The 26,626-nt window shown below is 33.1% G+C and overlaps 3 protein-coding genes across 6 annotated transcripts in view; 2 read left to right on the top strand and 1 right to left on the bottom strand.

The window, feature by feature from the left end:
- Positions 1-26,626, bottom strand: part of LOC140435189 (uncharacterized) — a 1,123,409-nt gene that overhangs the window by 634,552 nt on the left and 462,231 nt on the right. The window lies entirely within an intron of this gene.
- On the top strand, positions 844-5,758 carry LOC140433554 (facilitated trehalose transporter Tret1-like). Its single transcript, XM_072521538.1, has 2 exons — positions 844-952; positions 4,365-5,758. Exons 1-2 carry the CDS (start codon positions 868-870, stop codon positions 5,684-5,686), a joined length of 1,407 nt encoding a protein of 468 aa, XP_072377639.1. The 5' UTR covers positions 844-867; the 3' UTR covers positions 5,687-5,758.
- On the top strand, positions 11,937-18,164 carry LOC140435187 (facilitated trehalose transporter Tret1-like). Its single transcript, XM_072523962.1, has 2 exons — positions 11,937-12,092; positions 16,764-18,164. Exons 1-2 carry the CDS (start codon positions 12,005-12,007, stop codon positions 18,083-18,085), a joined length of 1,410 nt encoding a protein of 469 aa, XP_072380063.1. The 5' UTR covers positions 11,937-12,004; the 3' UTR covers positions 18,086-18,164.

The raw sequence follows: 26,626 nt of genomic DNA, 5'->3' as shown, positions 1-26,626 counted from the left end.
TTAGTTTTCGCTATATTCACGCGCCCAAAAATAACGGTATAATAATGTACAATGTGGTAAATCAAACTCTTTAATTAGTAAATAGTTGTTTTGTTAATATTCTCTAGTTATTAAATGTTTAGTATCGATAGAGCTCGCTTTATTTTTCTGTAAGTACAACCCGATCAAACCAAACACATAAGGAATCATCGCCGTGAAGTCTGCTTACATATATCGAAGGAATCTCTTAAACAGTCCATGGTTCTAAAATATTTGGTACTGTCCGCTGGGGACAGGAATTTAATAAGCTTTCCCCCAACAAAGTTCCATCAAACAGTGTTATTGGAAATTGATCTTAATTGGTTATCATTAGGTAAATCATTAATTGTGGAACAATATCTTCTCGAAAAAAGATATTTATCAATTAAAAAAGATGGGTAGGAGTTCCCAACAGGAAAACTTTTAAGTAACAGAAGAGATTCCCTATGAGTAACCGCTGTGTAACCTAAAACTAAGGGCTTGGATGAGGTTGATTTTATATTCTCTTTATAATTATTACCTCTATAAGGATTACCTCTATAATTTTCAATACTCTTGTATTAAGCCTTTGGGGACATATGTAAATAAAAATATAAACAAATATTTTGATACTGTTGACGTCAGTCACATAACTTTATCTGTTATGTTTTTGTTACTAAACCACTTACACTATAATGTTTATTCTACTAATGTTCCTTATCTTCTCCAAAAATTTTTAAATATGCATATAGATTTTCTTTAAAATGAGCCTGAAAGCTGCAAAACCTAATAATAATATTGACAGTTTCTACAGACATATATATAAATGAAAACTTTACTAAAAATTTATTCAAGAAGTAAGATATAAAAATGGTTGTGGTTAAAGTTGAAAAAAATAAAGTTTCTAAAAATGAGCAGGAAAAGACATGGCCACAAATTTACGCCGTGTTAATAAGTAAGTACAGTATTTTGTGAAGTGATTAATGATAAATAACCAAGCTATAAAATATCGTGCCTTATTCTACTTTTGGCATAGATCTTCCCTTATTTTTTTCACTAGTCATTGATGTTATCATAAACGTGGTTCTTAAACTCTATCTCAGCTGAATACTCTTTCCAAACTTCTTATATCTTTTCTAATTAGTAGCGCGTGGTCACATTTTCAATAAGGGTATAAAAAATATTTTCTTTCGACGATCGATATCAAAATACAAACCTACTTAATAAATATATACCTAATATATTAGTACGTGTTAACTTTAACTATAAAAAATTACCAGTAAAAAGGATTTTCTTTGAACTTAAAAAGAAGAATTCTATTAAAGCACACTTACAATACACTTAACTGAGAATGCAAAGCTGGTATATCAAAAAAATTTCCATAATTTAATCATACTGAATTAAATGCCTCTGTGGAAAATTTTGATAAATTGTAATTACAAATATTAAAATTGCACAGTTCTACAAATTATAATTCGTGAAAATTCATTTATTGTAGAATATTATCAGAAATTTCAACGTTTAATCGTCGCTAGGAGGTATCTCTGTCGCCGACATGATTAATCTTCATTCGTTTTCTTTCAGGTTCTAACCCCATATTTTTAGTTTTATCCCAAATATTTTTAAACTGCTCTTGTTTTTTAAATGAAAGTACTTCGAAAGTCATAAATTTGTCTCTTATACAAAATGAAATGACGTTTGACTTCGTCTGTAAATTTAATTTCTTTATTTCGGCTATATATCATAAAAAACTGTCCTAAATAATTCGTATTGTCCAGCATATATTTATCAGTATAGACACCATATATTTAGTGTTTTCTTTATTTTAATTCAGCTGGTCTTCTGGTGATTAAAGCAAGATCATCCGCAGATGTTACATATATTGATTATTGATTGATATATTGATTAGTTCAGCATATTTTCAAAATAATTTTCTTTCTTTCTAATTTTTCGCCAATTTTCATAGATTTCTCTCGTCATCGTTATACTATATTGGTGGGGTTTTATGCTGAGTTTGCCCCTTTTTATTTTTCAGTAGAAGTTGCTGATTTTTGCTTAAATAATAACCGTTTTAACTTCTACACATCTTCACTTTCCGTATTTTTTTTCTCTAATGTTTTCTTTTAGGTGGTTATGAATTTATTTTATTTCAACTTACTTAAAAAACAACCATTAATAATTTGTAAGGATGGATTGTGTCTTAATAGTACATTATGTGCATCTTACAATGCTCCAGTATAAACGTTCCGATATCTCCTAAAATATGTGATGGTTTTTTTACTCATAACTCGGTTAGCTTTTAAGCTATGAAGTACTTTAAAAATTATTTTGTAGGTTTTTGAAGCGCAATTATTTTTTAAACTCTTATTTTTGAAAAAGTTGTAGTTCAAAGAGCTTCAACGAGTCACTAATCACGAGTGTATGCAAACTTTGAACAGCCAATATCTTAACCAATTTTTGTCTTACAGAAAAACAAAAAAAAAAACTGAAACGGTGAGAAAAGCAAAACCTACAATTTTTTACTTCTCATTTTTTTTTATTACTAATACTATATTGTTTTAAGTTATTTTGAAAAAACAGGTTACTTTCAAACCAAAGTTTTTTAAAAATAACCACTTTGTACCGGTCCCACTTATAGATCATATAAACAATACATAAATGAAGTAAATTGTAAAGTGGTAGCGATTAATTTCATTTGAAGAGCTAATTAGGGGGTAATTTTCAAGATTCTTTTACCAAAATAAAAGGGGCCAACTTTATTTTCAGCTTGGTTTTAACACTAGAAACTAAAAAAAAAACCAAGTAACGTTTTTTAAAACACTTTCAAAAAGTTTTGATAAGTTTTCCCCAAACAGTGCTTAATTTTTTGGTTATTTCACCTTAAAATAGCCTGTCAAATATTTGGAATTTGACAAATAAGAACCTACTTTTTATGAGCTATAATTCTGCTTCTACTTGGTCTACAGACTTCATAGGTACACCATTTTTTTGTTTTCATAAGTTACATTTTTCTTAAAAAAATTTCATAAAATACTTACTTTTTAAGTTATTTGTGAAAAACCTTCTGAAAACGTGGATTCTATTTCAAAAAATGAACATTTTCACTCAAGAAAATAACTTAATAAGTATTGACATTTCAAAAAATGAACATTTTCACTCAAGCAAATAACTTAATAAGTATTGAATTTTATAGACTTAAACTTAATGGTTGGTTGAAAGATTTACTCAAACTTTTCTTTTGGGATTATACCGGGTGGAAGAAAGGAAGAGTTTTTATTATGTTAAGTTTGAGACACCCTGTAGGAAAGACAAGGTACAATGGTGGGTAAACATCGAAATCCTGTTATAGTCTTATGTTTTGTGAACATTTATCTATATAATATTAGTTATCTACAAAAATTTATATAAATATATCGTATAATTTTCCTAAAAACAAAGGAAATAGACTGTTTTATTCTTTAACATAAATTTTAACTCAAACAATACTAAATTAGCAATAAAAAGTAGTAACAATTAACAAAACTTGAAAAACACAAAGAAATATAACGTAAACTAATATCGCATGCTTCCCCCTCTACTCCTAATAACAGTTCTGCTCGACGCGTGAGCGACATGCACAGTGCAACATAAGAGAGACGAGATTGTTTAACGGAGGTTCTGTGATATTTTGAGATGAAATTTCCTTGACAGCAAGAAGTTATTTGGTGTCTTTACTTTTGGCTCTTCAAATAGCGAAAGGACATTACAGAAATTTTGTTTCTTTAACCATGTTGTTCCTTTCGCAGCTTTTCTAGGAAATAATTTCATCTTAATTCACGATAATGCAAGGCCTCACGTATCGCGTGTCGTTACTGAATATTAAAGTGGGCTAAATATTTAGACACTGAATTGGCCCCCCACAAACCCGACATGAATCCTATTGAACAGTTATCGGATATTGGTAGACAATTAATACTTCGTCAGTCCCTTGCTGCTTTCCTGCAATATACAGAAACTATGGTTATTGATATGAAACTCCATAGACCAAAATTAATTAGCCCGCTAATATCCAGTACGCTTAAAAGTTCAAAAAACATGAGAATGTAACATGATTTCGATGTCGAGGTATACCCACTCTTGTACCTTGTCCTCTCAGTAAACCTTTGCCCAACAGTTAATACCAAATAAATATTAGAAAAATTAATTTTTAATAATATGAATATTAATAGAGTTTGACCATATCTTAATAGTTCCGTGTATATCTCGTCTGCTCTTGTTGCTTTTAGCTTACTTAAATATACTAATATATAAACTAATAGTACAACATTTAGTTTAAATGTCTTTGAAGGGTTTTCAGGCTATTTTATTTATTTATTTTTTTTTTTCAGGTACAATGGTCGGAATTACCAACGGGCAATTTTACGCATGGGCATCCCCATTCATGATACAAATAATTAACGACAAGGTGAATTACAACATCACAGAAGAACAAGCATCGTATTTTAATACAATAAATCCAATATTTACCATTCTCATCTGTCCCTTCTGTTCTAAACTTACCGATAATCTTGGTCGTAAGAAGACAATATTGCTGATTGCAGTACCACAGATAGCCGGTTGGCTGTGCGCTGCATTTGCCAAGGATATTTACCTGTTCTATGCCTCACGAGCTTTAGCGGGAATTGCCGATGGAATATTCTTTGCAGCTCTTCCTCCTTATGTCGGAGAAATAACGACACCTGCAGTAAGGGGAAAGTGGGGTAATTTTCTTGCTGGCTCTTACTACATAGGAGAGTTTTCAATTAACGTCATAGGCAGTTATTTTGGGGTTGTAACAAGTTCCTACATATGTTTGCCATTGCCTATTATATTCTTCATTTTGTTTTCAATGATACCCGAGTCTCCTTATTTTCTATTAATCAAGGGCAAAGAAGAGGAAGCAAAAAAGTCTTTAATATATTTTAGAGGAGACACAAATATTGACCAAAATTTAAATCAACTAAAACACGATGTTCAGCGACAAATGTCAGAATCAGGAACATGGAAAGATTTGTTTGAAATAAAAAGTAATAGGAAGGCTTTGTTAGCTGCATCTTTTTTGCGATTTACACAGCACACATCCGGTCTTTGTATTTTAATATCATTTACACAGTTTATTTTCCAAAAATCCGGAGGAAACTTAAGTCATGAGTTGTCTTCTATGATATACACAGGTCTCCAGATGACGTTGAACTTTATCGTCATGACATTTATCATGCACAGATTTGGACGGAGAGGCTGCTATATGACAAGTACTGGTCTTAATGGTATAGTACTATTTTTTATGGCAACCTATTTTTACCTCAACGATTATACTGATATCGACGTTTCGACTTTTAACTGGTTTCCAGTCGCCAGCACGATTGTATTTCAAATTTTTGCTTCATTTGGCTTAAATGTCATTCCCACTCTTATGATGAGTGAGCTCTTTTCGGTCAGTATTAAATCCAAAGCAATGGTCTTGGTTGTTTTAATCTTTGGGGCAGGTGGGACCCTTATCAATTATTTGTTTTATTTAATCAACACAAGTGCTGGATTTTTTGCACCGTTCTATGTGTTTGCAGCATGTAACATTCTAACCGCAATCATAACCTATTTTATATTACCAGAAACAAGGGGCAAGACGTTAGAAGATATTCAGCAGTCCTTGAAGAATAACAAAGTATATTAAAAATCGGTATTAATATCGACATTAGGTTATTTTTAGTCTGTGATAAATCCTTAAGTGTAATAAATTTTTTTAATAATTGTTTTTATTTATATCTGATCATGTGTATGGTATTACAAATTAAAAAAGATGGGATTCTCCAAATTTATAAATTCTAAATTCTATAAAGATAAGGAAGTTCGACACAGGCCGAGAACTTTATTTTGATAGTGCTGCATAATAAAATACATGTGGAATATTTTATTTGGTTACCCAGATACAATAGATATTTAGGTGTTTTAAACAGGAATTCGACTTTATTTAAAATATATATTCAGGAAGCATTACAGAAGTGTAGACACAAATGTTCAGGTGTTCAAATAAAAGTTATCGAGAGCTACCTGACGATATTATCAAGTAATATTGGCAAGCATAAATACAAACAGGCAGGAATAAAAACAATTATAACCAAAACAGAATAATTACTACGAGTAGATGGAGGCGAAAGAAATAGACGTAAAAACGTAACTAGATGAAAAATAAGGTGGCTTTGAGGTAACTTTGATGTGGCTTAAAGTATTTTTTATAACGGCCTCCAAGATTTCCTGATTTATCCCCAATCAAAAATTCATGCGAAAGTATGGGTTGAATATTTCTAAATATTCTGTTTACTACTGCAAACTTGAACACACGCTTTATGTGACCTGGAATAACATCCCTATGGAATATCGACCACTTAATCAGATTGATTTCTAGCAGCCTTAATAAATTGGTAACACATCATGGCGCATTTAGATATTTTTTTACTTCCTTTATATATTGCAATCTGTTATTAATATAACAATAAATAGTATGTTTAAAAGACATCGAAAAATTGACACAGTGGAAAAGAGGTAAGCACTGTTTAGCTATATTTATGTTCATTGCCAAATTTTTGACTTTTGTACAATTTGTAAGATGATCTTTTCCTTTAAGTATTGAATATTTAAATATATAAAAATCTATAAGAATTTATTTGATACGCCCCTGGCTGGTACGTAACAGTGATCTGAAGTTTGGTTACTTAAAAACCCCTGGCTTATACGTCACAGAGACCTGAAGTTTGTTCACCCAAGTGTATTTGAGGAGTCATCTAGGAAAAAATATTAACTGTGTAGCTTTCGAGTTAAACCTGGTTTTAAACGCGTTTTAATTTAAATCAGTTCCCAACAAAGGGAGAAATCCATATTTGCTGCGATTAAAAACTAGTACGGAGAGACCAGTTTGACAACAAAAAGTTAGTGGGAGTGTGGCGGTAGAGGCAAGGAGAACAAATTGGGGTCTGAACGAGGAAACATCATTTTCAGGGAGTTTCGAAAACCGGCAGTTTGGCTTAATACCATGAGTTTTGGTTAAAAGAAGGTGGTTTTGAGGTCGAAATGCTATGATGCAATCTTTGTAATACGAGCTAATCATCGTTTGTTGTAACTGTGTCCCGTTTGCCAAAGGATTTGATAATAGCGTCCGTTAGGACTAAGTTAGACGACATGGTTTTAAGTGAAAAATAGGCAGCCTGGTTTAAATAATCCATATTGTTATCATTTAGGATAACCCGAGGCCCAGTTTTGGTATTTGTCAGCCTCGATTTTGTGTCTCCCATGAGCCGGATCAGATTGTTTTGAAGTTTGTGTGGGACAGTGTTTTTGTATTCAAATCTAAGGTAATAAACTTTTTTTAATAATTTCAAAAGAAATAATTAGCCAGTGAAGCGATTAGTTTTGTGAATATACTAAGATTTGCTGTCATTTTAGTTTGAAGGTTTAGAAATAAATATCAATAAAGTTTTATTGATCAACTAATTGTCATACTTTAGTTTTCTTTTAAATAAAATTAATCTTGATAATTAATTAATAATTCAGAAAAGTTTATTATTTGAAGGGTACAGAGAAAAAAGAAGGAATGTCAGAAATAATGCATTTTGAAATAGGGCGATTTTAATACTTCAAAACGGCACAAAGATTATAGTCTTGTTATTTACATTGATCAAGGTATTACTAGAGGTTAAATATAAGGTTTAAATTGAATTGCAAAAACATAAATTATTCTACTTTCTTTATTTTGCCGAAAATTTAGAAATTTTACACATTAATTCAAAATATTTAAGTAAAAAGGGAGGTATGTCAAGAAAAGAAGTAACAACGTTGACGCAAAAATGCATTTTACTTCAGAAAACCCGATAATATGCATAGGTGACGATCGCATAAAACGCGTGAAAACTTTTAAATACCTTGGCACCACAATCAATGACCAATCGGATCCACAACAAGAGATAAAAACCCGAATACAAATGGCAAGACAAGCTTTTGTGAAATTCAGACCGCTTCTATGTAATCAAAACCTACATTTCGAAATACGCTACAGAATGGTCAAGTGCTACATATGGACTATCTTGCTTTATGGCATGGAAACGTGGACTTTGAAAAAAACATCTATCAACAAACTTGAAGCATTTGAAATGTGGTCATTAAGAAGAATGATGCGCATACCTTGGGTGGATAGAGTTCGAAACGATGACGTCCCTAAGAGAGCCGGCGTGGAAAGAGAACTCTTTAAATTAATTAAAAAACGCAAGATTGGTTACCTTGGGCACATATTGAGAGGAGCAAAATATGAAATACCACAGTTAATCCTACAAGGGAAGATCGAAGGTAGGAGAGGAGCCGGCTGCAAACAATTATCCTGGTTAAGAAATATTAAAGAGTGGACAGAAATACACAATACAGGCGAGCTGTGTCACGCCGCCAAGAACAGAATTCTAGTAATGAGATAGTCGCCTACGCAATTTGGTGTATGGCATGTTAAGAAGAAGAAGATAAACTTGTTGCACTGGAAGTGTCATTCGGTTCCATATTCCATAATGATATTTATTTGGGAGAAACATATACCAAAAAAGATTTATTCTAAATTTTTAAGACCTTACCTATAAAAAAAATATGTTTTTGATAAGTATGCAGAAAGTATGGCTCATTCAATTTTAAGTCTGCCACCATATTATTGTATTTTATTTTTTTTTGTTAATCTTATAAAGAAATGGAATAAAACAAAGATGGCTTTTATCAATTGACATGTAATTGACTTTATTGGAAAGATAATCTTTTGGTATTATACTTTAAATATGATTTCTGGCATATGACCGTCATGGTTGGCTCTGATGTAATCTAATCTGGAGGTCCAATTTTCGATAACTTTTTCCAATATTTGTCGTCGTATACCGGCAATAACGCAGCGAATGTTGTCCTTCAACTGGTCAATCGATGCATGCTTATCGGCGTAGACTAGCAACTTCACATATCCTCAGATAAAATAGTCTAGCAGTGTTAAATCGCACGATCTTGGAGGCCAATTCACGATCCGAAACGTAAAACTATGCGGTTACCAAACGTTTCCTTCAATAAATCAATTGTGGCACAAGCTATGTGACATGTTGCACCGTCTTATTAAAACGACAGCTCCTGGACATCATGGTTGTTCAATTGGGGAATGAAAAAGGCAGTAATCATGACTTTATAGCAGTCACCAGTGACTGTAACGATCTGGCCAGCATCATTTTTAAAGAAGTAAGGTCCAATGATTCCACCAGACCATAAAACACACCAAACAGTCAGTTTTTCTGAATGAAATGATTTCTTAACATACATTTGCGAATTATCTTAACTCCAAAAGGGCAGTTTTATTTGTTGACGTTCTTCTAGCGAAGGTTGGCGACCATCAAACGATAGGTTTCTCTGTTTTGTGCCGCATGTATTAGGATCGCAGCTTCTGGTATTTGCAACCATTCTCTCAAGTTTCTCAGCCAGGATTTCTTCTTTCTGCCCAAACCTCCTCTACCTTCAATCTTGCCTTCCATGATAAGCTGTAGCAGACTGTATTTATCAGTACGGAACACATGGCCCAGGTATGACGCTTTCCTCCTTTTAACAGTTGTTAACAATTCCACCTTTTTACCCATTCTTCTTAATAGCTCTGTGTTGATCATTTTGTCTGTCCAAGGTATTCTCAGTATGCGTCGATACAGCCACATTTCTAGAGCCGCTAACTTCTTTATAGTTGCTGCTGTTAACGTCCACCCTTCAACTCCGTAAAGTAGCGTAGAGAGTACGTAGCATTTCGTGGCGCGCCATCGGATGTTAACGCTTAGGTGGCAGTTGCTTAAGAGCTTTCTCATTTTAATGAATTTGGATCCTGCTATTTCAATTCGGATCTTAATCTCTACGTCTGCCTCCCACTTATTATTTACTGTATATCCCAGATATTTAAATCGGTGTACTCTTTCAATACGTTCGGCTTCAATATTCAGGTCTATATGTTGAATGTTCTGTTTACTGATCACCATAAATATAGTTTTCTTTCTATTGATCTTTAGTCCAAATTGGTTCCTAGTTGTATTTACTCTATTTAGCATCATCTGTAAATCTTCGATGTTATCGACCAGTATAACAGTATCATCTGCATATCGAAAATTACTTATTGGTACACCATTAATCTTGATGCCCTCGTTGTACTCTTCCAGTGCCTCTAGAAATATTTGTTCCATGTACAGGTTGAAAAGCAGTGGCGAAAGAATACAGTCCTGTCTAACCCCTCTCGAAATGGTTACGTTTTCATTCACCATATGTCCATTCTTTATGTGGGCTGTTTGATTCCAATATAGATTTTTTATAATCTGGATGTCCTTAGTGTCAAGTCCTGTAAGATGTAATAGTTCTATGAGCTTGTCATGTTTGATAGTATCGAATGCTTTCTCATAGTCGATAAAACAGGCGTAAACATCTTTCTGTTGATCCAGACATTTTTGAATCAAGACTTGTATTGCAAAGAGTGGCTCTCGAGTTCCAAAACCGCATCTAAAACCGAACTGTGTTTTACTTACTTACTTTTATTTACTTGTTGACGTTGACAACTAAAAGTGAGCTTTATCGCTAAACAAAATTCGCTTATGAAAATCGGAATCAACGACAATCTCGTTGTGGATCCTCTCATCGAATATACGAATCTACGCCTTGCTAGGTCATGACGTATCTTCAAATCTTGCAGGAGTTAGATTTTGTAAGTCTTCCTGTATGCTACGCTCTACAGCAGCAACAACTTCTTCTGTACGCACCGTACGACATATTTGTGGATGCATATTATCATTTAGAGTAAACGTGGTGCAAAAACGTTCCGTGGTTAATTGAATTACTTGCTCTGATTGACTATTATGTTAACTATAAAATGGACTTAGTGCGCGATACATATTTCGAACAGAATCACAATTTTCACAATAAATTTGTGCAATTTGGAAGCGTTGTTCAGGAGTCATATCTATTTCATGCTGAAATGCCAAACCAGACTTAACATAAATCACTTGACAGCTGTCAAAATAGCCAACAGTTAAAAAAGTGTTACCAACTTACATTTCTATACCTCTAAAAAACACCATTTAGAACACATGTGGCATCAATTATAATCTGGTACAAGGAAAACATGTTTCACCTACTTTAAGTGTTCCTGTAATTCAACTTAATAATAGTGAAGTACAATATAATAATATAAGCAGCTGGCAAAATGTAACTGCACAAATAGAAAAAGTTTAAAATTCCTTTCTTCATAGTAGTATTAAATACATAAGTATTAAGTATAATTAATTTATCAGGTGGTAGTGTCAGTGACACTGACCTCACACATTAATTTGTTTATATAGCTGTATTATCATTTTGTAAATAAACATTTACTTAGTATCATTTTAAGACTTAATAAATATTTCATATCATATGTTCATCTGCCTAATCTTTTTTATAAAAATTGGTAATGATTTTATCTCGTATAAAATTCGTACGGTCCTTGGGCTTAGCACGGCTCTTTTAAAGGTTCAAAACTAGAGCTTTTAATTCTTAAACCCTCGCTGTGTTTATTGCTTGGTTTACCGGTTACCAAAAGTATGCATAAGTCAAGGCACTATATTTGTGAATGTATCTTACATACTTCATGTGAACATATCATGTACCAGTATCTTATATTAGACTTTGGGAAGACATAGGTAAATAAACTTTTTTGTATTATAATACTGTTGACGACAGTTATATAATTCTAATTGTTATGTTATTGTTGATCAACCATTTTGATATTATACAAGGTTTGTTTTAACAACGTTTCTTATCTACTAAAAATTATTAAATATAAGTATTTGTCATAAATAGAGCGTAAAATCTGCAAAACCTAATGATAATATTGACAGTTTTTATACACATATATAAATGAAAACATCGCTAAAGAACGTTAATATTTCTCTATTAAAGAACTTTAATAGAGAAATAGAAGATCAAAATGAATAACGTGGTTAACGTTGAAAAAAATAAAGTTTCGAAAAATGAGCAGGAAAAGACATGGCCACAAATTTACGCCGTATTAATAAGTAAGTAAACTAAGTATTTTATCAAATGATTATTCATAAATACTCAACTTTTATATCAAACTGTATTCTATTCATATTTATGGTTTATCTTTAAGCAATGCTGTTATTATTAATCTTTTAAATGCTTATTAATATTACTTGCTCTTATTCAGTTTATCTTCATTTTGTTGAATGGTGAAATCTATAAATTTTCATTCAAGTTTGCTTTGTAATGTCGTCGACTTTTGTATATTATAGCGATTCTTTACAGCTAACTTAACAGTTTTTCGCTTTCCATACGCCATCCTACTTAAATATTTTCTCATTCCAGGAGTCTTTTTTTTCAAATTTCTTCTTTTGATGTCTTCTTTCATACCTTCTTTCATTCTTTTTACTGGACGGCCTCTCCTTCTCCTTCGTGAGATACAATTATAAATTTGGTACGATAATCTTTCGTGAGGTAATCTCCTTAAGTGGACGTAACAGAATAGTTGTTTCGCTTTTACCCTGTCCACTACCGTTGTTTCCATAGCTATTCTATTCCAAATTACTTCATTTCTGACACGATCTAATAATCTAACTTACATTATTTTCTATAAAACCCCTTTATTATCTTATGAAAATATCTACACTTCTGCTCTGCTGTTACAATGCTTTCTACCAATACTCTAAACAATTTTTACTTCGTTTGATTTAACAAACTTTTATTCCATAGTAGGAAATGTAACTTTTTTTATTTTACAAACATAGTCGTATCAACCTATGACGTTATTAGCGACATGTATACATATAAATGATATAACGAGTTTATTACAGCTGCCGCCGTTTCTCGCAACCTAGCTTCCAACGCTTGCGATCGTTCCAGTCATCTACTTGTAGACCCCTATGTTCCATTGCACCTTTTACTTCTTGTCTCCACGATCTTCTTGGTCTTCCCTTTTTCCTGCGGTTGGTGGGGATCCACTGTAACATTCTCTTTGGCCATCGTTGATCATTCATCCTTTCTACATGGCCATACCATTTCAGCCTTTTGCATTCTATAGTTTCCAGGACGTCAATGTCTATGCCCATACGCTCTCTGATTTCAGTATTCCTTATTCTATCTCCTCTAGTGAGTTGGCAACATCTTCTCCAATAATTCATTTTCATTGCTTTTATTTTGGATGCGGTATTTTTATTTATTACCCAAAGCTCTGAACCATATGTAGCAATGCTTTCTATGATACTTTTGTATATCCTAATTTTTGTGTTTCCGGTGATGTGGTTGTTCCAAAGTATACTATTCACTTGACGTATTGCTGAATTTCCTTGGCCAATTCTGGTAGCTATTTCTTTTGTATTCCGACCATTGTTTGTAATGTTTACACCGAGATATTTATAGCTATCAGTATTTTGAATTTGTTTGCTTCCTAGTTCCAAGTGCTTTCCTTCACCTCCCACTACTACGTACTCTGTTTTTGATGGATTAATTGATAAGCCCCACTTAGTATATTCTTCATCTATTTTTCGTAACATGTAGTGGATATCATCTTGATCTTCTGCAAGTATTACTTGGTCATCAGCAAAATGCAAGCTGTACAGTGTATGGTCTCCAATTTTAACACCCATAGGTTCACATTTTTTTTTCCAAATATCCAAAACCCCCTCCAAATAAATCTTAAAGAGTGTAGGTGCAATGCAGCAGCCTTGGCGAAGTCCTTTGGTCACTTTTATCTTTTTCGTCACTTTTGTCCAATCTTTATTACACTCGTCATATCATCGTACAACTCCCGCACAGCATTAATGTAAATCGGTGGAATATTCTTGTCTTCTAGCACCTGCCATAGCTTGGCTAATGGGACACTGTCATACGCTTTTTGAAGATCAATAAATACCATGTGTGTCTCCATATTATGTTCCAAACGCTTTTCTATTGTTTGTTTTAGGCAGAACACATTGTCTATACAAGAACGACCAGTACGAAAGCCACTGATCTTCAGCGTCTTCCCAACAATCTTCAATTCGGCTTTTAATTATCTTCCCGTAGACTCTACAGATTGAGTTAGTTACACTAAGCCCTCGGTAGTTCTTACAATCTTTTCTGTCGCCTTTATTTTTGTATAGATTGCTGATATATGCAGTTTTCCATTCTGGGGGTAGCTCTTCTCCTCTCAAGAATAAATTAAAAGTATAGGCCAATAGCTGAAATAGTTTGTCAGGGCCATATTTAATCAGTTCAATGGGTATTCCTCCCGGTCCTGGAGCCTTTCCATTTTTCATAGCGTTGGCGTGTTTTTTAATTTCTTCTGGTGTTATTTCAGTTTCTTCGCGGTAGGAAATATCATATTTTTGGTAGCAAATATCTTGGAATTCTGTTCGATCTTCTGTCAGCATTTGTTCATAATATTCGAACCAAATGAGATAATTTATTTATAAATATTATATTTTGTTAAGTATATTAATGCCTTTAAGGAATTATACCAAATGTTCAATTTTACGTTTTTTCCTAAAATTTCACTTGTTGATCCGATGATGTGGTTGGTCTATCTCTGCAACTGGTATCTTGGATACTCTACAATGACGTGTTTGACATTGAGTGAAACATTACAGTTGCTACATAAAATTGGATTAGTGTGACCAATTATACGCCCGTGAGTAAGTCAAATATATCCTAGCCGAAGTCAAGTGACAACGTATTCCCAACTCTGTTGGGAATATGATATTTTCACGATTTAACATATATGTTTTCACTTCGCGAAGTTATTAAGTTGAACTATTCCACTGATTTTGCCACAAATTTTGGACTTTAACTTTAACAAGTGATTTTAAGTTATTTAGAACTATATTTCTCACTTCACCAGAGGTTTCACTGTTTATTGGTTGGTGTACAATGCGATCCACTTCTTCATTCCCTTGAAGGCCAGTGTGTGAAGGGACACATAGAATTGATTAATGGTATTGATGGAACTGGGAGAATTGCTACAAAGTATTATGCAAGGAAAAATAGCAGGTAAACGCAGGAGGAAGAAAGACTTACTTCATGGATGAAGAACTTGCAAGATTGGTATGCTATTGAAATAAGCATGCTACTTAGGGTGGCAGTAAATAAAATTAAGATAGATATAATGGTAACCAACACATGTTTTAGAGGTGTCTGTGTATACGTGATAGAAGATTTTTTTTATCGCAGAATTCGTTTTTTAGCCATTTTTGCTGATTTTTTTGTTTCATAATTGTATTTGACATAATTTTCTATCCTTTGGTGTTCCTGTACCAAGCCATTACCTTTGTTACTTCTATAATCGATACAGACAGTGGACGAAAATACGATTATTTAAAACAGCTGTCAACAAAGTTTTGTATTACTAATATACATAGTTCACGAGAAGAATACGAATGACCTTCTCTTGAGCTTCATAATATCTTACAACGTTTACGCTCTTTTTTGGAACTGTTGTTAAACTAATAAACAACGAATCAATAGCAACAACCACAAAAATACTTAACAACAAATACAACTCTTGAGAAATACCAACGGAATGGCTGAAGTCTCAGTTTATTGCACTTTTGGTACGAAAGAGACTTTGTTCCCAATACAAGTCTTATTCCAGAGATGCAGAGATGTTAACTGCGTCAACTACGCATGTCTGGTTGATTACGAGACACGTTTGATCAAGTACAGCAAGCCAAGATGATGCAAATACTAAAAAAAAACAGGAATTAACCATGGAGATCTGAAAATAATTGGAAACCGTTGCTGAAATCAAACCGCAAATCTTAGCGTTGAAGGTGAGTGAAGGTTATATTTTGTCTCCTCTAATCTTCAATCTTTACTCTAAAACAATATTTATCGAAGCTTTGTGCTAAAATTAAAAAAGGCATTAAAAATAACAGGTACCCGATAAACAACATCGGATGTGTAGATGACACCATAGTATTTGCGGACAACCTAGAAGACGTACAAGTCCTTATAAACAAAATCAAGTATTGCAAACAGAAGGTTTAATATATAACTAGCAAGAAAAAGATAATACAAGGTTATATACAAACCTCAGCAGAAAGAGTGATGCACTACAACTACCTCGGCACCATAATAAATGAAGAATCGACCAACGTACAAAGGGATGGGATCCTTTTTCAAGAGCCAACCTCTCTTGTGGTATAAATGAAGAATTCTGCGTTGTCTTCTCTGTCCCTTTTTATGGTGTTGAATCGTGGACTTTGAATGAAGATATGTGCAGAAAACGAGCCTAGAACTACTGACCACTATTAAATCTCGAAAGTAACAATACTTCGGACACATTATGCGAAATGCATCCAGTTATATCATCCTATAAGTCATCCTGCAAGGTAAAATATTTGGAAAGCGAGGTCCAGGAAGAAGAGAAACATTCCAGTTGAAAACCCTCAGAACCTGGTTCAACACAACATCTGCACAGCTTTTCCGGGCTGATATAGATAAGATAAAGATTGCCTTAATGATCGCCAACATCATCAAGAAGAAAAAGATCTACAGTACTATTTTATCTTAATCGAAATAAATAGAAATACTTATAACGTATAAAAATTGTCAAAATAATTACACGATATAAATATGTGCTAAGAACAACGCATCCGGCATAATAAGATATGTTTTAATTAGCTTTTAATGTTAAATTTAGTTTGATTATCTTTTAAGGGTTTTACAATGTGTTTATCATCACTTTTTTTCAGGTACAATGGCCGGCATCGCCAACGGGCAATTTTACGCATGGGCATCTCCATTTATGGTACAAATAATTAACGACAAAGTGAATTACAACATCACAGAAGAACAAGCATCGTATTTTAATACAATAAATCCAATCTTCACCGTTCTCATGTGTCCTTTTTGTTCAAAACTAACCGATAATCTCGGCCGTAAGAAGACAATCCTTTTAATAGCAGTACCGCAGATATCCAGTTGGGTATGCGCCGCGTTAGCCACGGATGTTTATCTCTTCTACGTCTCAAGAGCTTTCGCGGGAATTGCAGACGCAATATTCTTTGCTGCTTTACCACCTTATGTCGGAGAAATAACAACACCTGCAGTAAGGGGAAAATGGGGCAATCTTCTTGCAGGCTCTTACTACATAGGAGAGTTTTCAATTAACGTCATAGGAAGTTACTTTGGGGTTGTAACAAGTTCCTATATATGCTTGCCATTGCCTGTTATATTCTTTATTTTGTTTTCAATGATTCCCGAATCCCCTTATTATTATTTAATCAAAGGAAACGAAGAAGAAGCAAAAAAGTCTTTAATATATTTCAGGGGAGATAAAAATATTGATCAATATTTAGATCAACTAAAGCACGATGTTCAGCGACAAATGTCAGAATCAGGAACATGGGGAGACTTGTTTAAAATAAAAAGTAATAGAAAGGCTTTATTAGCAGCAGTTTTTTTGCGATTTACACAACACACGTCTGGTCTTGGTATTTTGATAACATTTACACAGTTTATTTTCCAAAAATCTGGAGGAAACTTAAGCCACGAGTTATCTTCTATAATATACACGGGCGTCCAGATGACGTTAAACTTTATCGTCCTGACATTTATTATGCAGCGATTTGGAAGGAGGGGCTGCTATATGACAAGCACTGGCGGTAATGGTATAGTACTATTTTTCATGGCAACCTATTTTTACCTTAACGATTATACTAACATCGACGTTTCGACTTTCAACTGGTTTCCAGTCGCCAGTACGGTTGTATTTCAAATGTTTGCTTCATTTGGCTTAAATGTCATTCCTACTCTTATGCTGAGTGAGCTGTTCTCAGTTAGTATTAAAACCAAAGCAATGGTTTTAGTAGTTTTAATGTTTGGAGCAGGTGGCGCCCTTATCAACTATTTGTTTTATTTAATCAACACCAGTGTTGGATTTTTTGCACCATTCTACCTGTTTGCGTTTTGTAACATTTTAACCGCGATAATAACCTATTTTATATTACCAGAAACAAGGGACAAGACGCTAGAAGATATTCAGCAGGCTTTGAAAAATAAGAAAATATATTAAAAACTGGTATTAATATCGACATTAGGTTATTTTTAGTCTGTGATAAATTATAAAGTATAATAAATTATTTTGATAATTCTTTTTACTTTTGTCTTATTATATACACCGAGCTGCAAGTGATCGTGTTCCAGAAGGCTCATGGTCCAGAAGCAGATATATGTATTAGTATTTAATTTTGTTAATGTAAGTAAAAACCTACCTTGGAACAGATATTAAGTCGGATCATAAGCCACTATACGAAAAGTTTCGTCTAAAATTTAAAATAATCCACAAACCTAATCCTATATGATATGATCTGAAACAATTCAGTGTAATATTATTCCTTAGATATTAGAACTCATAAATAATCTCTAAGTAATATTTTATCTATCTATACAGCCCTTGCTGTCCAATTTTGGACATAGACCTCCTCTTCCTTCTTCCACGTCTCTCTATTGTAGGCAGTTTGTATCCACTTCGGGCATGCGTGTTTCTTCAAGTCATCTGACCATCTCCTTTGTGGCCTTCCTCTTTTTCGTTTGTAACTATATGGTCTCCAGTGTATAATCATCTTATTCCATCTGTCGTCTTTCTGTCTTATGGTATGTCCAGCGAACTTCCACTTAAGTTTTGCTATCTGCGTTAATATAATCGGTCTAGAAAGTATCCGGAATTTTATATTTTTCCTAATTTTAATAGATTTTCTTTTTGTAACATTTTAAGACAAAAGTAATGCATCAAGTAGGTTGTGCTGATAGTAGGGTATGGACAAAATCGCATGACAATACCAACTGTCAAATATTGTTGTTTGTAAACAGACTTAAGATTTGTGAAATAATGTCGCAAGTAGAAAAAAGAAAAGTGGTGGAATATTTATATAGAAAGGGTGTCCCAAACGTTAAAAAATTAGTGCAATTAACTGAACTTGGAAAAAGTGCAGTGTATGAGACAATAAAGAGGATAAAAAATGGCATAGATATGAGACATAGACCAGTTTCGGGTAGAGTTGCGCCTAGGGTTTCAAAAATTAGCGAACAGATTTGGAAATCAACAAAAAATAAAAGTGTGCCAGAAACTGTCTGCATGTCACTGAAAAGGCTACATATGCAAATCATCTAAAAGTCCTATCAAGAGAAAATGTTACCTTTCAAATTTCCCACTAAAATAATGGTTTGGGGAGCAATATCTCAGCGTGGTGCTACACCTCTCTGTATAGTTAATGGTACTGTTGATAGTGCGAAATATTGTGACATCCTAAATGGTTTTTTTTAAACAGCTCATGTTTTATATCAAGAGGGGTGGCGTTTTCAACAAGATAATTCAAGATGCCATACTTCTGCGTATACTCAAGCTTGGATGCACGAACACAAATTGGCAACAATTCCGTGGCCAGCAGCATCTCCAGATCTTAGCCCCATTGAAAACATATGGGGACTGATAAAGATTGAAGTGGAACGAGCAGCGCCACGAGATAAAGGAGGTTTGATTCGGTCAGTTTTACCGGCCTGGAACACCATTACCGAAAATTATGGCCTTGACCTAGTTTCGGGTGTACCTGGACGTTTAGTTAAGTGTTTAACTTTAAATGGAGGTTGTGTAAGTAAATGAGATGAATTATTTGTTAACATTTTGTATTTCAAGTGATAGAAATAAATACCGTAAAATTATAATTCTGCTTTCTTTTTTCCGGATACTTTCTAGACGGACTATACATCCGGATTCAAGTATTTCTTTTCTTGTCTGATAGCCTGATGTTCAGCATTTGCCTTTCCATGGCCCTTTGGGCCTTTGCTATTTTTTCCATGTTTTCCTTTGTAAACGTCCAAGTTTGAGAACCATAGGTGAGAACAGGAAGTATACATTGGTTGAAGACTCTTGTTTTTAAATATTGGGGGTACCCCCAATATTTAATATTTTCTATATTTCTTAAATTACGTTATTGTTTTAATTAAAATTGTTTTCGATTAGAATCTGGAAAACACGTAGTAATCACGGAGTGTGTCAAGTTTAAAAAATACTTGAGTTGCAAACTTGCAAATAATCCAAGCGTGGCTTTGTTTACTATGTACTATTCTCACTACAAAAGTTGACCTACTGCTGGACTAATATCGTCATAGGTAAGGACGATTATAAGAAGAGTAAACAAGGAAATTAAAGAGGAGTTAATAACTTAAAGTCAAGATAGTAAGTCGGTAACTTGTATTAACAGATAAAATCTTAGCAACCTGTAATTATTAAAATAGGCGAATTAGAGTAAATCTCAGTACAACGTCAACTAAGTACTATTTAAATTAGTAATGATTAATATGTAAACAACGAGTGAGAACGATTTCCGAAGTGGAAATTTAAACGCCAATAAACTTATTTTAAACGTCATTTGTGGCTTATTCCCATTAAAATAGTAATTACTTTGTTTTTATAGTTTAAATACTTTGTCGCTTTATAATATAAATTAAATTAAATAATTCTCTTTTTTTTATTTCCAAGCATATTTGAACTTTATAGGCCTTAATAATTTAGATGTAAATCTGATCTAAATGATTCTTTTTCTGGCACTTGGTTTAAATATGATTCACCTATAGTCTTCTTGCTTATTCATTTGTATTCATAATACCTAAGTCGAACGGAAGCAACCAGCAGGTTCTAGATTGAACAAAGACATTATATTCCTTTTCTGATGGCTTCATATTGTATATAGAGGTCACCGTATGTGCAGAACGCAACACCCGATACTATTCTACTTAACTCGTATAATTAAATTAATAAATCCAAAAAAACTTTTAAAATAGTATATTACTTTATAAGGCGGAGAAGCATGACTTTTCTTGACGCGCCCGATATTACGCGCCGAACGAAGTGAGGGCAAGTCAAGAAAAGTCGCTTCTTTGCCGAATAAAGTATACTATTTTTTCTTCAAACGTATTTATATATACAATTTTCAATCATAAATAGTACAATTCTTTCGCTATTTTTACTCGAAATTAACTGTGACAACTATCAAAGTCGTCTAAATGTTAGAAATTAACATAATTAAGTCGTCGGTGGGATTTGCGTCTCCTTGGTTACAGTTGTTTGACAGTTGTTTGCAATTATTAAAGACAGCTTATTGTTGTTGCAACCGCAAGCGCAAATTTAGTGCGAAAATGGAAAACCTAAACGAAATTGAGTCCGTGGCTAATGATGCAGTAGCACGTTTGGGGCCCTCCAAGTCCGGAATAAAGTATCGGTTAGCGTACAAGCACTTCCAAGAGTGGTGCGATACAAGAGGAGTACTGCAAGTTACCGAAGACGTTTTACTGGATATTTTAATATAATGGAAAATGAAAATAAATGGAAATCTTCTACAATGTGGTCACGATACTCTATGACAAAATCCGAGTTAGTTATTAGAAAAATGTGGATATAAGCAAATTTTAAAGTAACGCGTCTTTCTGAAAAAAAAAACAAGCGAAGGATATACTGCAAAGAAGTCTAAAGTTTTCAGTAAAGACGAGTTTGATAATTTTTTGTTTGTAGCGCCAGATAAGCTGTATTTAGGATTAAAGGTAAAAAAAATTATATTGCAAAGCATGTAGTATACTCTACTAAATTATAAAAATATTTCAGATTGTTTTGTTAATTGGGGTTACCGGCGCCTGTCGATGCGACGAAATGGTAAAAATGAAGACTGTGGACATCGAGGATAAAGAAAATCTAATAATTATCAAAATCCCAGACAGTAAAACACGACAAATTAGATCTTTTACGATAATTGGTCAAAACTACATTAAACTGTATAAAAAGTATGCATCACTGCGGCCTGAAAATTTCACAGAAAACCGATTTTTTATCAAGTACCAAAATGGAAAGTGTTACCGAAGCGTCATGGGAATACATTCGATCAGCGCAGTAGCCCAAAAAGTAGCTAGTTATTTAAATTTAAATGATGCAAGCGCATACACGGGTCACTCTTTACGATGAACTTCAGCAACACTTTTAATTGATGGAGGCGGAAATCTAGAATGCCTCAAACGACATGGTGGCTGGAAATCAAGCACGGTTGCCGAAGGATATATAGAGGATTCAATAAGAAATAAGAACGATAATGCTCAAAAAATTTTAAACCCTCATGATTCGCCAACATCGGGAATGATTGCTGAAAGTTGTTCTCGACCATCAGTATCATCAACAATTACCAATGCGTATCAAGAGTCGGGAACATTTTTGCACGGTTTCAATTTTGAAAATGCCTCATTAACTAATTGTACTGTTAATAATACTATAAATAAAAATGATGTTTAATTGTTGTTAATGACATTTGTATTGTTGCTTTGTGACATGTTTCATATTCTTGCCATGACAACATTTTTCCCTCCGCCGTAAAGAAATGGGAAAAAAAAACTGCTGCTGGCGGAGACATCAAACTTTGACAAGATCAAGTTAGATAAGTAATGTCATCATTATTTGACGTTTGAAGAAAAAATTATTATTTAAATCTACTATGAACTAAAATATGAGCGACCTGTATTACTTTTTAACACAATGTGTCTGCTCAATTACGAGTAGGATCATTAAACCATCTATTCCAATTTAAATGTACTAACATTATTACTGTGAATATTTCCCGAAAATCATATTAAATTTAGTATGATACCCCTATAAAGTAGTTTCCGAGTTATGCAAATTTTTTCGTTTCAATATATTTTATCGTAAACCTTGCAGGTTGTTGAAAGACAACATTATCGTCCTTTATTTTTACATCTCCTTTCTCATTTCACAGAGTAATCCATAAAACAAAACTGTCTAGTGGTAAATTTCAATATGGCCTTTTATTTATTGAGAAACTTTGGAACTATTTTTCTACCTGCAGTGTGGCGCGGCCGGGAACATAGTGCGAATCCCAGAACAGATGTTTGTCGTTGAACATGCAAGGAAGCACTTTCAAAATATAGATAAAAATAAACAAATTCATGAGATGTGAGAGAAAAAGCTGTTATGTATGTCTTCCTAAATGTGTTTGCCGACAGAGGATCAGTTGGCAGGTGAATATTCGAATTTATTTCGTAATAAAACAGACTCAAGTATATGCTTTCCATAATTATTATATGAACGATATTTGGTTTGATTTTAAAGCTACAATAACTTTATGATACAGACCATTTTTATTTCAATTGGAGTTAAGCTGTAGTGTTGCATGTCTTTTTAATATTATTTAAAAACTCGTATTGTGAATCTTCGTCAAAATTTATTTAAGAAATATTAAACATTATCGTCAATCAGGCAGGAAAATTATATGCTTATACAAGACATGGTTTGGATATGACGTAATTAAAAAAGAGTGGGTGAATAATTCTAAAAATTGCACGTTGAAAGGCAAAGTAATTTAAAAAATCATTAGCTTAATGTCGAACAAACAGCTTATTTCCGTCTATAAACTTAAGTAGACATTAATATTGTCGTCACTTATATGAGTTTTATGTGCCTCTTATTAAAAAGAATAGATTATATTGTCTCAGATTTCTCACCCCTTGATGTACGCTCTACAATTATTAATGCAGGACTATTTGATCATGAAGTAGTATACACCAAGTTTAACAATTCTCGAAAACCCAACGTTTAGGTATGATTTTTTCCGCTCAGAACTTTCGTAAATTCCAAAATTTGAGCTTGACTTCTGGGTGGCACTTTCCCTCTGTGAACGTAGACTATAATTTCAGTGATTTTTTAGATAGGCTTGTCTGTATTTTCAATAAGGCATTTCCTTTTTTACAATTAAGTCAAAAGATCACAAACCCTGGACGATCAAAGGTATCCGCATATCAGCCAAGAATATGCGTTCACTACTGTACATCAAGAAATTTACTACCAACGTCTTTGTCACTGAATATACCTCCAAGTACAGAGGAACCTATCTAAAACTTATCAAAACGGCTAAAAAATGTACTACCAGAATCGTCTGGGAAGCTCTAACAATGTTGCAAGAGGAACTTGGTGCATAATAAACGATCTTCGAAATAAAACTAACATTGCTCAAACATTTTTTCTTCCAAACCCTGAAAATCTTAATGGATGCTTCGTTAATGGGGTGTATTCTGTAAAATTTTCGTTAAATTTAAGAGGCCTCTAAAATTTAACTTTTAACGGTACTCTTAAAGTTTTAGGTAACATTGACATTCTGTAAAGAAATATTATAGAGGACCGCTAAAATATATTTTTTTAGAGGAATCCTCTAAAAGGTTTTCATCAGGTTGATGATGTTTAAACTACTTGTAAGGTAGAAATTGACCAAAAACTAAGTGTCGGAGGCCAAAAACTTAAGAAAGAAGAAGAAGTTGACAGTCTGCTTGATTTATTATTTTATTATTATTGAAAATATATTTCAGTTTATTTGTGTTCGCGTTGGTTTTATTTTCGTTTTAATATAAATTTTATTATGTCTTGTGCTTCACGAAAACAAAATCTCAAAAAGAGCTTTTGATAAGTTTTTTAGAAGAAAATAAAATTCTAACAATTAAAATTAATCCTAAATGAATTGGGAGAAGTCCATGTGTTATGGGAAAATATTGATCATATCTCGAATTATCTTTTGACGTTCTGAATTCAACTCTACAAAAAGAATAAAAAATTTGAATATTGTTATAGGTGTAACACATGGATTATAAAGTAAACTGAGAGTTACCTTTCATTATTATTTATTATTTCATCAACTAAATCTTCGCCAAATATATCATAAAAATCCATTTGATTTTTTTAATTGTTTATCTGCACTATAGTATATAAATATTAAACTAATAATCACATAAACCTAACCAAACAAAAATTAATCAAATGATATTTAACGGACTGCTAAGTTGACATCCTCCAAAATATTCTGTTTTAGCGGGAGTTTTAACTGTTTAGGTTATGATTTTAACGGATGCATAAGTTACAGAATAAAAAATAATTTTGGCGAAAGCTAAAATTTTAGAGGCCTCTAAAATTTAACGGAAGTAATACAGAATACACCTCAATGTGAGTAAAAATATAACATCAACTATTTTGTCATAACAAGATTCTATTTCCTATCTCCCCAATTCAAAAAGGGTCTCGAATTCATTATTGACCAGATGATAAATCTGAACTGATCCAAACAATCAGTAGTATCAAAAGCAAATCTTCTTGTAGTACTGTACTGATGGACTATCCATAACAATTTTCTTAAATCTCCCAAAAAATGTGTTGGAAGGCCTGGTCTCACTAATTAACGATTTCTTTGAAAAAGGTATATTTTAAGAGTGTCTAAAGACAGCCATTATTATTTCTCTTCATAAGGGTGGTGAAAAATCGAATGTCTGCAACTATAGACCTATTGCCTTACTACCGGTACTATAAAAAATTATTGAGAGACTTATAAAAGCCCGACTTATGTCCCTTCTCGTTAAAAACAACATTTTATAAAAAAGTCAGTTTAGCTTTTTATCTAATAAATGTACCAGTGATGCTATGTTTTCTGTACTACATGAGGTCTATCAAGCACTAAACAATAATCTTTACACAGCCAGAGTTTTTTGTGATTATCCCAACGCTTTTGATTATGTAAATCACGACTGTTTAAATTCAAATATTGTTGTGTGAACTAATCAAAACATTTGTCCTCCCTGTATTCCTACGGTCCCTTGATAGTACCGCTGAGTCTCGGAAATACATATCGCAAGAGCTCCAGTCGTTAAGAAAAACAGACGCACCCGCTAGTGCATCGATGCATTCATATTGAATTCGTTTTGTTCGTTGTTTCGTAAAGTATAAGTGCGAATCATGGTAATTAGCGGTAAGTTCTTCAGTTAATTTTACCTCAACCTTTAAACTGTTTTTTGATTGTTTATTGCAACCATTTAAATTTTGATAATTATTTGCACCTATGAGTAAAATTTCATTTATCTCGCCAGAGTTATCGAAGGAATAGTTCGTGTTAATTTAATTACTATTAATTCGTAATAGTACATTATTTGTTTAACCCCAACAACGACACTTCGATAAAAAAACTAAATTTCTACGGAATTCGAGGTATTTTTCTGAATTGGTTCCAATTTTACTTGAAGAATAGGAAACAACTCGTTAGACCAAATAATACTGACTCTAGTCACAAAAGCATTGTATGTGGAGTACCACAAGTTTCAGTATTGGGTTCTCTACTTTTCCTTATCATTATAAATGACATAACAAACTTAAAAATCGGTGGAAATTTTTTTCTCTTTGCTGCTGATATCAGTATTACCTGGAGGAACTCTAATATTGCAACTCTTCATGCAACTATAAACTTAAAATAACAAAAAAAAACGGGTGTGGCAGTCCAGTAGGACTGCCGGTAGAAGTTATACTTCTATACACGCGTTCGCCGTTACAAATTTATATGGGAGTCAATCTGCACAATCATTACATATTTAATGCTATAGGTAAGAGAGAGCAGAAAGAGAAAAATAATTAAGTATATAGGTATATGGCGCATCGTTTGCTGTATATAAACATTTGACCTGTAATAGGAGTATAGTAAATGACGGATTATATCAATATGTAAATATATATTTTTATTTTCATATATGTATA

Source organism: Diabrotica undecimpunctata, chromosome 2 (assembly GCF_040954645.1).
Source record: "Diabrotica undecimpunctata isolate CICGRU chromosome 2, icDiaUnde3, whole genome shotgun sequence".
Classification (NCBI taxonomy): Eukaryota; Metazoa; Arthropoda; class Insecta; order Coleoptera; family Chrysomelidae; genus Diabrotica; species Diabrotica undecimpunctata.
This window is presented reverse-complemented; position numbering and strand designations above follow the sequence as displayed.